This window comes from Podarcis tiliguerta (assembly GCF_965153285.1).
Source record: "Podarcis tiliguerta genome assembly, chromosome: 6".
In the NCBI taxonomy this organism is placed as follows: domain Eukaryota; kingdom Metazoa; phylum Chordata; class Lepidosauria; order Squamata; family Lacertidae; genus Podarcis; species Podarcis tiliguerta.
In genome coordinates, this window is record NC_139539.1 from 8,261,103 (window position 1) to 8,274,762 (window position 13,660).

The 13,660-nt window shown below is 44.6% G+C and overlaps 2 protein-coding genes across 4 annotated transcripts in view; one reads left to right on the top strand and one right to left on the bottom strand.

Annotated features, from left to right (window-relative positions):
* Positions 1-13,660, top strand: part of PTK6 (protein tyrosine kinase 6) — a 736,207-nt gene that overhangs the window by 623,784 nt on the left and 98,763 nt on the right. The gene's annotated exons all lie outside the window — the stretch shown is intronic.
* The window catches only part of COL20A1 (collagen type XX alpha 1 chain), a 131,344-nt gene that overhangs the window by 41,841 nt on the left and 75,843 nt on the right, over positions 1-13,660 (bottom strand). For both annotated transcript variants that reach the window (XM_083447254.1, XM_083447253.1), the window contains exons 24-26: positions 12,210-12,352; positions 10,374-10,483; positions 4,811-4,969 (exon numbers count right to left, since the gene is read on the bottom strand). In XM_083447254.1, the coding sequence (XP_083303380.1) occupies positions 4,811-4,969; positions 10,374-10,483; positions 12,210-12,352 (412 nt within the window). The remainder of the gene's footprint in view (positions 1-4,810; positions 4,970-10,373; positions 10,484-12,209; positions 12,353-13,660) is intronic.

A 13,660-nucleotide genomic window follows, 5' to 3' on the forward strand; every position in this document is an offset into this window, starting at 1 on the left:
CACCTCCTACCGAGCCTCAGCAAGGCACCTCTGAGAATAACATCTCCTCTTCCTCCAACCCACGGATGTGTATCTGCCAAGATTTTTCTGTCTGCTGTGAAACTCCAGCTTGTTCCCACAGAGGCAGGCAGCAAACATCATTAGTATCTTTGTTTTCCCCAAGCCAGAACTCTGAGGTTTGTTTGTTTGTTGTTCAATTTTCAAAGCCTTATTTTTAAAGAAAAAATAATGATGATGATTAAAAATAAATAAATCTCAATGTCTGTGAGCTGTGTTGGTCCAATGGCAAAAATGGCCAGTGGTTTCAGAGTGACCAAGCTGGAAAACCCTTACTACTTAAATTCCCCCCGTCAGTCTTAGGAGTTCTCATTCGTTCAACACCTTCTCCTGGCAGCTCAGTAATTGGTTTCAGAGACAAAATGAAAGTTTTGCTCTGTTTTCAAAGGAGGTGATAGGTAAGATACGAAACTACCTGAAATAAATAAGCCAGCCTGTCTAAGAAGAGATCCATCCGTCATACAATCCACACAATAACAGCTGGAGACATTAGCCCTTTGCAGGCATTCAAGCCCAGTGGAAGAGAATTTATATAGGGAAGAAGGATGCTGGCTCCATGCCAAACAGATGTGCATTCATTGGAATGTCTATGCTCTACAGCTGGACTGTAGTGGAATCTTTGGCCCTCCAGGTGTTTCTGAACTACAGTGGTACCTTGGTTCTCAAACTTAATCTGTTCCGGAAGTCCGTTCCAAAACCAAAGCGTTCCAAAACCAAGGCACGCTTTCCCATAGAAAGTTATGCAAAGTGGATTAATCCGTTCCAGACTTTTAGAAACAACCCCAAAAACAGCAATTCAACATGTATTTTACTATCTAACAAGACCATTGATCCATAAAATGAAAGCAATAAACAACGTACTGCAGCCAATCAATCAACCAGTAGCTGAACTGGGTTCCACACAGTCACAAAAACAAAAAAGAAAGAGCAGCAACCCCCCCCCCCCGCAAAATAAATAGCCAAAACAGACAGAGCTCAGCGTAACTCTCGAAATGGAAGCGTGGCACTCTAATCGGAAGCGTAACACTCAAAATGGGACACATTCAGCTTCTGAAAAAAGTTCGCAAACCGGAACACTTACTTCCGGGTTTGCAGGGTTTGGGTTCCAAGTTGTTTGAGTATGAAGGTAGCACTGTACAACTCCAATCACTCATACTAAGGATGGTCAATCACCAGAGATGATGGGAATTGTAGTTAAGCGACAACTGGAAGGTCAAAGGATTCTCACACCTTCTCTACCATTGAGCAGCCTTCACCAGCCCTGCAGATGTTTTAGACAACAGCTCTCTTCAGACCCAGCTAGCAGGCCAGCAGGGCAGCGAAGGCTGGTGTAGAGGAATTCGATGTACACAGCTGCATGTGCAGAGGGCTCTCAGGAGCCCTGCCTTTGTTGGACTCCCAGCCATGTTTAGAGAATAGAGGTGTGCTGAAACTGCACAGTTTCGGCAAACAAAATGGTACCAGAAAGGAGAAAGCTTTGGGGAAATGCTCTGGCTTGCATCCGACTTAATCCTTGCACATACAGAAGAACTTCCAGAAGCACAGTGGAATCTGCCCTCCCTCTCCTCTCGCACACATATGTAAAGGTAAAGGACCCCTGGATGGTTTTAAGCCCAGTCAAAGGTGACTATGGGGTTGTGGCGCTCATCTTGCTTTCAGGCCAAAGGAGCCAGCGTTTGTCCGCAGACAGCTTTCCGGGTCATGTGGCCAGCATGACTAAACTGCTTCTGACGCAACAGGACACTGTAATGGAAACCAGAGCACACGCAAACGCCGTTTACTTTCCCGCCACAGCGGTACCTATTTATCTACTCACACTGGTATGCTTTCAAACTGCTAAGTTGGCAGAAGCTGGGACAGAGCAATGGAAGCTCACCCCATTGTGGGGGCTCAAACCGCTGACCTTCCAATTGGCAAGCCCAAGAGGCTTGGTAGTTTAGACCATAGGGCCACCCACGTCCCAAACCTGCATCTCGCATACATACCCCCCACCCCTGGTGTCCCCAGAACTGGTCTGGGGTTTCCCCAAACCATCCAAAGTGAGATTTGGAGGTGGCAATAGCAGGAGTTAGTCACGTTGTTGTTGCAATTGAGCTGGAGGAGACTCCCCCCCCCCACTGAATCTTGACCACCCCCCACTGAATCTTGGCCACACCTTACAAATGTTAATAATAATAATAATAATAATTTATTATTTGTACCCCGCCCATCTGGCTGGGTTTCCCCAGCCACTCTGGGCGGCTTCCATAGAAACAAAAAATACAGTAAAATATCACAGATTAAAAACTTCCCTGAACAGGGCTGCCTTAAGATGTATTCTAAATGTCAGGTAGTTATTTATCGCTTTGACATCTGCTGGGAGGGCATTCCACAGGGCGGGCGCCACTACCGAGAAGGCCCTCTGCCTGGTTCCCTGTAGCTTTGCTTCTCGCAATGAGGGAACCGCCAGGAGGCCCTCGGAGCTGGACCTCAGTGTCCGGGCAGAACGATGGGGGTGGAGACGCTCCTTCAGGTATACTGGGCCGAGGCCATTTAGGGCTTTAAAGGTCAACACCAACACTTTGAATTGTGCTCGGAAACGTACTGGGAGCCAATGTAGGTCTTTCAAGACCGGTGTTATGTGGTCTCGGCGGCCGACAACTATGTTGTTCCATAGTTGTGGTCCATCCCATCCTCCTGACTGAGACCTCCCTTCCTCCTAACTATGCTTGATCTGTTTATTGTGGTTGAGTTTGCAAGCATCTTTCCACCACTGCTGGTGATTTGTGGTGGATGCTATAACTAGACTACAGTTCCCAGACGGCGAGGCAAGAATGCACATCATCCAAGAATGTGTACCACTAGCATTATGAGATCTCACGGAAAGTAAATGAGCTTTCTCCACACCGCCCTGTTTGGCAAGAAATATTGAGGGTGAATCAAGCAGAGGGCAGCTTTGCCATCCCTTTTAAAAAATACTGTAACATAAAAGCTCTCTATCCAATCAAGGGTGTGTGTGTGTGTGTGTGTGTGTGTTTTGCATTTCACTATGAGTCAGTAGACTGAGTGGACAGAGGGTAAGTATTGAGTAGCAAATGGACTTAAAACAAGCTCTACAGCTCAAAGGGGTATTTTAATAGTTACATCTAGTTTTTTAAAATAGTTAATAATGAGGCAGGCACTCTGGCTATCTGAGGGCAGCAGTTCTGAGGAAAGCTGTTCCTTAGCTACATTTCAGTGATTCAGATTCGTTAAAGATGCCAAAAAGTAATATGCATCATACGTATTTAAGAGATGCAAAAGAAAAAGAAAAAAATGATTGAGGCTCCCCTCCCTCCCCGCACACTGCAAATCCAACAAGGCGGCTGTCAATCAGCATCACATAGAAAAAAAAATTTTGAATAATATTCTTTTACAAGATAAACCTAAGAGCTCACTTGAATCAAAGAAACCTTTTTACAAAAACCAGCCGCATCCCACAATGGATGGATTTAGTGAGGAACTGCGACTCTTTTCTGGATTACTGCTCCTGCCTCCTATTAGTCACTGTCAGAGAGTGAAGGACGGAACAGGGCCTTTTCAGTGGTTGCTCTAATTATAATAATTATCACGGATTTCTGCTTGTGCAGCAGAACTTTCCCCCCTCTCCACCCTCCACACATCCCCAAAAGCTGTTCTACAGGTGCCCCCAACTCTCCAGAGCAGATTCAGGGACATAGCTGTCAACATTTCCCTATTTTAAAGGGAAATTCCCTTGTTCCGAATAGGATTCCTCGCAAGAAAAGGGAAAAATTGACAGCTATGTTCAGGGAGGGGAGGCCACAGGGTGTACATTGGGGGAGAAGAGTGGGAAAGGTTCTGTTGCTCAAGCAGAGATACATGTGCTGAAGGGAGACTCTGATTAACTCCAGCAGGTATACTCTGAGTAAAACCTAGTGGGAAACAATGGTTCTACTACAGCCAGGGCCGGATTTAGGTTTGATGAGGCCCTAAGCTACTGAAGCTAATGGGGTCCTTTATATGTCCAGCTGTCCTTCGACTCAGCAACAAATTGACTGTTTTTTTGGTGTTGAATATATGCTATCTGGTAATTTATGGACCGAATAGGTATCTAAAGCCATTTGCACATAACAAAATATGTATTTTATCAAAGTAATTGTTGAACTGAAATACAATTAAGAAGAAGTATATTAACAGTGGAAAACAGTTAAGTAGAAGTATATTAATAGTGAAAAAATTATTAAGCTCTAACTTAAAATGAAAGGGGGCCCATTACTGACATCATAGGAGCCTCACAACACAAAACACTGTTGCTGTATGTAGGTTTTATTTCTATTTGTTTTTTATCTTATATTTTGGAAATGTACATCCAGTTGTTTTTTCCTTTAATTTTTTGGGAGGCCCCCAAGAGAGTGGGGCCCTAAGCTATAGCTTGTTTAGCTTATACGTAAATCCGGCACTGACTACAGCAGAAGCTGTACTACAGCAGAATGCAACCAAAACACAACCCAGAGCATCACAAAGGACCCCACAAGCCTTAGGGACATCTCACTGGGGTCACTGCTCCCCCTTCTGGAATGAAGAGCCCCAACTCAGTCAGTCTACAGGGGTGCCAGAATAATTCTTGGTGGAATCCCAAAAAAGGGGCACATGATGAATGGGCGTCACCTGTGCTTGGGCTGAGGAATTTCCCTCCTGCAATTTCTGCCCCGTGCTTCTACATCTTTCACCCAAGAGCACATGTTGACCTCAACTCACAGGAAACGGGACTCACCGCTGCTGAGCCGCTCCGCGGCCCTCGCGTCCTGGTCAGCTTCCCGAGCATGACGAAGCCAGCCGTCGAAATGCTCTCCGAAGTTCCAAGCAATTTCTCCGATGTCTTCTTGCAGTCGATATAGAGCCTGACCCTGGAACGGCTCACAGATAGGTGCACCTGCTCAGCAGACAAGAATAGTTTCATTGAGCTGCACCACAGGGGCTGGAGAGCTCAATGCGCCGTAACGCAACCTGACAAAATAATGGGCACGACACGGTGTAGAGCAGGGGGTGGCAGAAAGCAGATACCTAGGTAATTTTTTGGCAGATCAGCAAAGATTTCTGCTAATGGTTTAATTACTCTCCACGTCCCAAATCATCCTGCTGAAATGAAGAAAGCTGGATAGCAGTCACCATGAGAAGATTTTTGCATGGATTGTGTGTCCTGTTTAGTTCCCGGACTCCAAACAAATTCTGTGGCCCAGAATTCTTTAATTCTAATTTGTATCTTTCTTGCACCAGACTCTGGTTGGTGGATCTTAAAAGGTAAAGGGACCCCTGACCATTAGGTCCAGTCGTGGCCGACTCTGGGGTTGCGGCGCTCAACTCGCTTTATTGGCTGAGGGAGCCGGCGTACAACTTCTGGGTCATGTGGCCAGCATGACCAAGCCGCTTCTGATGAACCAGAGCAGCGCACAGAAATGCCGTTTACCTTCCCGCCAGAAATATGTAGGTAAGGTACCTTACCTACCTATTTATCTACTTGCACTTTGACGTGCTTTCGAACTGCTAAGTTGGCAGGAGCAGGGACCCAGCAACGGGAGCTCACCCCGCCGCAGGGATTTGAACCGCCAACCTTCTGATCGGCAAGCCCTAGGCTTTGTGGTTTAATCCACAGCGCCACTAGTAAAAGTCATAGGAGATCCTTCACACCAGGAGTCTGCCCTTCCCTGGGGTAGAACAGCAGCAGGCCACAGACACAGCATGCATTTAAAGCACTACAATACCACTTTAAACACTCATGGCTTGCTTCCCCCAAGGAATTCTGGGAGCTGTAGTTCCTTTTGGGTGCTAAGAGTTGTCCAGATGCCCCCTTTTCCTCTCACAGAGGTACAATACTTCCAGTGGCTTAACCATTGGTTCATAGCTGTCAAGTGTCCCTTATTTGAAGGGACAGTCCCTTATTCCAGCACCATGTCCCTCTGCTGTCCCTTATTGATGGATGTCCCTTAAATGTCCCTTAAATGGCATCCCTTAAATTTCAAAGGAAGCCTGCCAGCCAGGGAGGAGGGAGGCTCCAACTGTGTTGCTTGGCTGTGTTGCTCACCCAATAAGAAGTCTAAGAACGACTGGGGGGTGGAGCTTGCATGCCTTGTGTGTGGCTAGTTAATGCAAGCTGAGGGGTTTTTTGAATGCTGGACGCCATTTTGTTGCACGTGCTGCTGCAAACTTTGCAGTGCAAAGCCAGGCCGGGGAGCCATCTTAAGTTGAGGCTGCATAGGCCTTGTGGTGCATGTGATTCAGATTCTATTCAGTTGAACCTCTGGTTACAAAGTTGGTTGGACAGTGTTCTCAAAGCTACCAGCATGAGTTTGACCAGACTGCAGGAGGACAGGAAGGCTGGAGTGCCTGGAACAGGTGAGGCTGCAGGTCCCTTATTTTGGCTGCTGGTCCCTTATTTTCAAGGCTGCTGGTCCCTTATTTTCAAATCTGTAAGTTGACAGCTATGCATCGGTTCCTCTTCACAGGAAACTCTGGCAGTCATAGAACTTTCAGTGTGTCCTGTGTTTCAAATGAATGTGGTCCCAGGATAGCATTTTGGGCTTAGATTAAGGTCAGAGCTCTGCTGTTCTAGGAAGCTTGCTGGGGGAGAGAGACCTGGGAAACTCTTGAGTATGCAGGCTTAGTTCACCCAAATCAGCAGACAGGTGGGGAAACTTTTCGTGGAACACACCAGACTGTGTGTGTGTGTGTGTGTGTGTGTGTGTGTGTGTGTTTCCCTATAAAAAACAAACTTTCCCTGCACATAGGAAAGCAGCATACCAGGAAGGCTACGATAGAACTCCTATCTCTAACATCTAATGATCTATGGCAGAGCAACCACTTGTAAGATTTCCTTGCTGCAATCAAGACTCTTGCAGTCCATGATATTGTTGACCTAGTGTATGAACTAGGCTTCAGCCTAAGCCATTTCCAATGGAGTTTTTTTTTTGTAGGAGATAAAGGAGATTTGTCCCATGATATTTTTATTTTATTTTATTAAAAAAAAAAAACCCTAGTGGCTACCAGTTGCAGTAGAAGTAGTTTTAGGAAAGGGTAGCCAGTTGCATTTTGTGTCAAATGGGCTCTTAAACAGAAAATTTCAGTTGTATTTCCAAAAGACCTTTTCTTCCTGCAATCTGGTCACTGGCAATCGGCGGAAAGCAAAATGGGAAAGGAGGAAACTGTGATTTTCTCTATCCCTGTGAAAAATGTAATGGGCTCTGTTTTGGAGACGAATGCTGTGCTCTGACAAATGGGCCACCATCCAAGCCAATAAGGAAAGGAGAGAGTTTCTATCCTGAAAGGATGTGTGTTTTGAGAAGAGAATCCACTCATAGCTTATGGACAAAAACAACATCCCAAAATTATATGTGCTAATTATGGGTGTAAAAATGGAGGCAGCATTTTCCTGATTTTTTTTTTTCCTAAGGGGGGCAGGAATAAAATTCTAATAAATTCTCATTTGATGCTGCATGAATCAGTATTTTTTACTTCATACTGGAAATGATGGGCTAAGGGAGAACCTAGAGGAAGTAGGGTCCAAACCATGGTTTCCTGCCACCCTATTAAAATAATATTCGCAAATATTAAAACAGCATCCACAGTTGCACCCAGAATTTTCCGCCCTTTCAAAGGGCAACAAAATCCATAATTTTGAGAGATGATTTTGCAAAAGGTTCTTAAGGAAGGGCAAAAGTTCTCCAAATGTTCATCAAAAAAGAACATCTTCAGGATGTGTATCAGAAATCACGGCTCATCTGATCCCAAGTTTATGTAACAAGCCACAAAAATGAACCCATGCATAATAGACAGCAGGAACTGAATTATGCTTTCATCTCTGGTGCTTTTGGCATAATGAGTGGAAAAGATGTGGGTCTCACCTAAGCTGATAGTGCAACACATTGGAGGAAGTGAGGTGGCAGTGGAAGTCCAGGAAAGGTTTTTCCAAAAGGAAATGCCTTAGTGGAGAAGTTGGAAGTAGAAGAGGAATGTGGACGGCTGGAGACAGAGGAAGTGCCTGTTCCAGGCAGAGAGAGGAACACACTGGAAATAGGAGAAGGGAACAGAGAGAGCATTGCCATCATCCCTTCCTTTTAGTAAGAGCCTGCCAATTCTGCGAAGCAGGCGTTGTCAAAGGCACAAGTCAATTCAAGAGCAGTAAGATGAGAACCAATTGGCTTCAGTAAGGCATTAAATATTTCACAGTTGAAACCCAGCTATGCTTGAGAAGTGCCCAGAAATACTGGTCCCTGCCTCTTTAAATTATGGCTGTTGACCAAAGTGGACTCACAGATGATACTCCCTGCAAAGGTCATTGAATTAGGAATTAATTAAAGAGTCAGGAATTAAAAGAGAGGTGCTACGACACTCCAGGAGCAAATTATAGAAAGGGGATAAGAAGGCAGAAGGTCAAAGACAAATGAAAGTTTGCATTTGATACATGCCACAAATATAGTGTGCATAGAGTACGCTTGGCAAATCCACACCATGATCAACTCCTGCCCGGAAACCAATGTCCCCACTGTGGAAGGACGTATGGATCCAGAATTGGCCTCCACGGTCACTTACGGACTCATTGTTAAAACAGTGTTTATGGAAGACAATCTTACTCGGCTACGAGTGATCGCTAAAGAAGAAGAAGAAGACACTCAGGTCTTACTACCCAAACACAGTGTGTTCTCAGGAAATCCTTTGTTAGGCGGGTGTTCACATAACGAGTCATCCATTTCCACTGATGCCTATGGGGAAATTTCTAATATGTTCCCAACCATAGACGTTTGTACCCCAAATGATAAAAAAGTGGGAAAACTCAAACCTTGTAAAAGGCAAACAAGGAAGTCAAATTTGCTCTCTTATTTGACCAAACTCTCCCCCTTCCTCCCCGTCTCCCACCAGCAAAACACAAAGAAGGAAGGCTTGTTTAAGACTGCTTATTTGTTTTGAGTACTGCACGCAGGTTCGACTGTTTGGATATCTGAACCTGCAGTGTGTATGGTGAGGTTTGGGTACTAATGCTTGGTGCTTGAATAAGTGAATTTTCATAAAACAAGTGTTTGGCTAGCAGGACCTGGATGTATTTATAAAAAAAACAACACACACTGCATGCACAACATGTGATATTGAGTAGCTACAGCTCACTGGTAGTGCACATGCTATGCTTACTGGTAACGACACAAGCGACATAACAGGCTGTATGAAACAGCATAACTTCTATTTCAAAAAATCATTCAACATATCATGTCACAATATGTAATTCCATAGACACATGGAACACTACAAGATTGATATAAGCATTCCACATCGTGGTTATTGCTAATATAAGAACTGAATAGGCTGTATCTCCTGATCTATCCGCTGGACTTTAATCTCTCAGAATATGTTCCGCTCATATGATAATTTGGTCTATGTAATTATATATTGTGACATGACATGTTGAATTTTTTTTTGAAATAGAAGTTACAGTGGTACCTCGGGTTAAGTACTTAATTCATTCCGGAGGTCCGTTCTTAACCTGAAACTGTTCTTAACCTGAAGTACCACTTTAGCTAATGGGGCCTCCCGCTGCCACCGCACTGCCAGAGCACGATTTCTGTTCGCATCCTGAAGCAAAGTTCTTAACCCGAGGTACTATTTCTGGGTTAGCGGAGTCTGTAACCTGAAGTGTCTGTAACCTGAAGTGTATGTAACCCGAGGTACCACTGTATACTGTTACATACAGCCTGTTACGTCGCGTGTGTCGTTACCAGTATTGTATTTACGTAACAAAAGGTTCAGCAGTGTTTTGTATGCTTACAGCAGGCCCCAGATTCACGCTACAGCACCCCCAGTTAAAACGGATCTCAAAAAGCAAGGCTAAGAAACATTTTGGCTCGAAACCTTGCAAATCTGCTGCCAAATAGAACAAACAATTCTAGCTTCAGAGGACCACTGGTCTGACTCAGTATAAGGTCACTTTATAGGTCCAGCTAGTTGCGTCAGTTTAATTTTCAGATCATTTTAAAATCCCTGAGTCACTGGATCCTAATTATTATTTTTTTCTTTTTGCAGATTGTGCCCGTGTCCTTACTGCATATCTTCTTGGAAACTCATTGCGTACATTTACCTAGATTAATGCATGCAGACAGGAAGTGATTTAGTAATTCATTATTATGCTGGCACACACCCCATCGTTCATTGCTATCTCGGCACGTACAAACACCAACAGGTTAGCAAATGTCCCAAGGATATTTCTAGAATTGTCATTTAGAGAGGAAAGGAAGACTTTAAAAAATAAAATAAAATAAATCATCCTGAATGGATTTCTCCTTTGGATAAAGGACCTTATGAAAACTGCCGTAGAATATCTTCTTCACTTCCTGCTGGTCAAAGGTGACTTCCTCAACATCAGCTTCATAGTCACGGTGGAAATATATCAAGGATTTCTTGTTGGCTATAGAGGGGGGAAGATGACAAATAACCCAGGGGTTATAAAGAAAACCAAAGAGGACAGTGGACTGTAGGCTTTGCACATGCTGAAGTAATAACGGTAAAATAGTAAAACACATACTTGTGAGAACTGAAAATCTGAGTGAATGGAACAACATCTCAAGAGATGGTCTATGGCCTGCCAGATGATTTAATCTGGCCCCTGTGACAGTATATGGCCTGGGGTAAAATCCTTTTTTAAAAAAGCTTGGCAACCTCAATCCTAAATAAAGCTCAACAACTTTGTGGTAAAAATGGGGGGGGGGGAGCTCAACAACTTTGGGGGTAAATCCTAAGAAAAGATCAACAATTTACAACTTCAATCCTAAAAAAAGTCAAGAACTTTGGTCAGCCCTCACGTATCAAATCTGGCCCTCTTTGAAAAAAGTTTGGGTACCCCTGGTCTACGGGAATCATAGTGTATGTCTGAAAATATATGAATCATGTAAACCAGTCATTTGAATCTTTCCTATTGAACCTCCAGTGCCTATTGAATTCTTCTTAAAAAATCCAGGAGTCATTTTAATTTAATTTGATCGTTTTAACCCGTTTTTACCATTTTGTATAGTATTTCTTGTACACTGCTTAGAGACCATTGTAATTAAGTGGCACATATATTTTTAAAATGAATAAAAATCTATTGCTACCCACTTTTGAGCTGGGGAACCCCCAAGGGATGCAGGCTCAGAGCCTGGGGACTGGTGGTGGGACGACGATGAGTGGTCAGAGGGAGAAGATCGGGAGATGACTGAGAGGAAGGGATGTCAGAAGTTTAGAGGTAACAGGGTTTAGTGAGCAGGAAGAGGCTGTAGCAGGGAGCAGTCCAGAATCAGAGAGAGAAGCAGAGGCTGGAGAGGATGGGGCCAACAGGCAGAGATCAGGCAGGCTGCTGAAGAAGCCAGGGGGTCTCCTGCTCCTGCTGCAACCAGCTCCTCTCCGCCTTGGTTTCCCAGCACCAGAAGAGGTATGAAGAGGGCAGAGCAGAGACAGCCACTCCAATGAAGTTTCAGATTGCTTGGGAAGGAGGAGAGCTGTGGGAAGGTGAGGACCATCAGTCCTTGAAATTGCTTCATTGGGGCAAGATCTTCGGGAAGAGTTTCTGTGCTCACTAGGCCTGGCCTCCTGAGCTGTTTGTTTCTTTGAATTAGGAATTCACTGATTCCATTATTACTGACCTGCTGATGCTGATGCCAGCGCCAGCAAAGAGCAATCATGAATGCAACCAGCTGCCATTTTGCATCTTGAACCAGCCATCATTCTGGGGCAGTTTAGGTTCACATCCGCACCATACATTTAAAGCAAATTTAAGGCAGATTTAATGCATGTTGCTCCCCCCCCCCCAAAAAAAAGATCCTGGGAACCGCTTCACAGAGCTTTCAATTCCCAGCACCCTTCACAGCTCCCAGTTTTTTCTGGGCAAGCCGTGTGCTTTAAAGGTGTATTAAACATGCTTTCAATATCTGGCGCTGATGTGATGCCTGTTCACACATTGCCTGTTCATAACAGGCACACAAATAGTGCAGAATACTCAGAGAGAATTCTGCCAAGCGGCTGCTTTGTCTAGGTGACACAAGGAAAGAAAAACGTCTGGAATTTTCTCAGAAAATTGTCTTCCGGGAAATTCTGGCTCAGCTGCCCCATCCCTTGTAGCAACCAAATCTCCCTGCCGAATGATCGATGAGCCTCCTTACGGTCAAGTATGATGCCCAGTACAGGCTGGAAGTCCTCATCTGTTATCTGCCACACAGCGAAGGCTTCCCGAGGGCTTTCTGGCAGGAGCCGGAGGAGGAAAGTGATAGTGTATTCGGTTGGCATCCCAGAAGGAAACACTTCGCTGAGGAAATAAGTGAAGACACAAAAAGCTCTTCTAAGCAGAGAACATTGGAATGGCCTCCAAGAGCTAATCCCTGGTGCCATGGCAACAGACTGAACACAATTAAAACCTACCTGAAAGAAATTTGAAGAAAGCCCTAAATGACATAGGTCCGAAATATCCATCCTCACAGATGCACCATCTTGCATGCCAAGATCATCAGGGGGAGCTCTCTTGGTGCTCCCATAGCCTTCAGAAGTGTGGGGTGGCAGTGGCCCGGGAGAGGGCTTTCTCTGGGGCAGCCCATAAACTGTGAAACACCCTCCCCACAAAGCTGCATCTTCACTATACAGTGGTGCCCCGCAAGACGAATGCCTCGGAAGACGAAAAACTCACAAGACGAAAGAGTTTTTCATTTTCTGAGTTGCTTCGCAAGACGGATTTCCCTATGGGCTTGCTTCGCAAGATGAAACGTCTTGCGCCTTTTTTAAAAAAACCGCCAATGCATTCCTATGGGAAACCGTAAATACACATTGCTGCTTCGCAAGACGAAAAAACTTGTAGAACGAAAAAACTCGCAGAACGAATTAATTTCGTCTTGCGAGGCACCACTGTACAACTTTTGCCATTTTTTATGATTTTATATGTGTTGAAAGCAGCCCAGAGTGGCCGGGGAAATCCAGCCAGATTTTTTTGGGGGGGGGTATAAATAATGTTGTTGTTGTTGTTGTTGTTGTTGTTGACACACCTCTTTACCCTGGCCCTTGGCCGTCAAGGTATTTTGTTCTGTGGGACCCGCTTCTTTTGCTGAATTTATACTGTCTTTGCTCTGCTTGAACTGAACTCTACAATTCTATGATTCTATGACTACATCAAATAAAAGAGTTCTAGTGAACACTGGGGTGCAGTGTTTTGTTCTGTTTATATATACCATATATATTGTGATTTTAAGTTGTGAACCAACCTGAGATCTATGGGTATGGGGCGGTATACAAATTTAATAAATAATAATAATCAATATGATGAGCATCATGTATCGGCTTCCTTGGTGTGATAGTTGCCAGTTCTCAACTTCATGGCAATGAGTTCAATCCAGACCAAGTAAGCAGATCTTACTTCCACTGAAATTAAAGGTAAAGGGACCCCTGACCATTAGATCCAGTTGTGACCGACTCTGGGGTTGCAGCGCTCATCTCGCTTTATTGGCTGAGGGAGCCTGCGTACAGCTTCCAGGTCATGTGGCCAGCATGACTAAGCCGCTCCTGGCGAACCAGAGCAGCACATGTAAACGCCATTTACCTTCCCGCCAGAGCAGTACCTATTTATCTA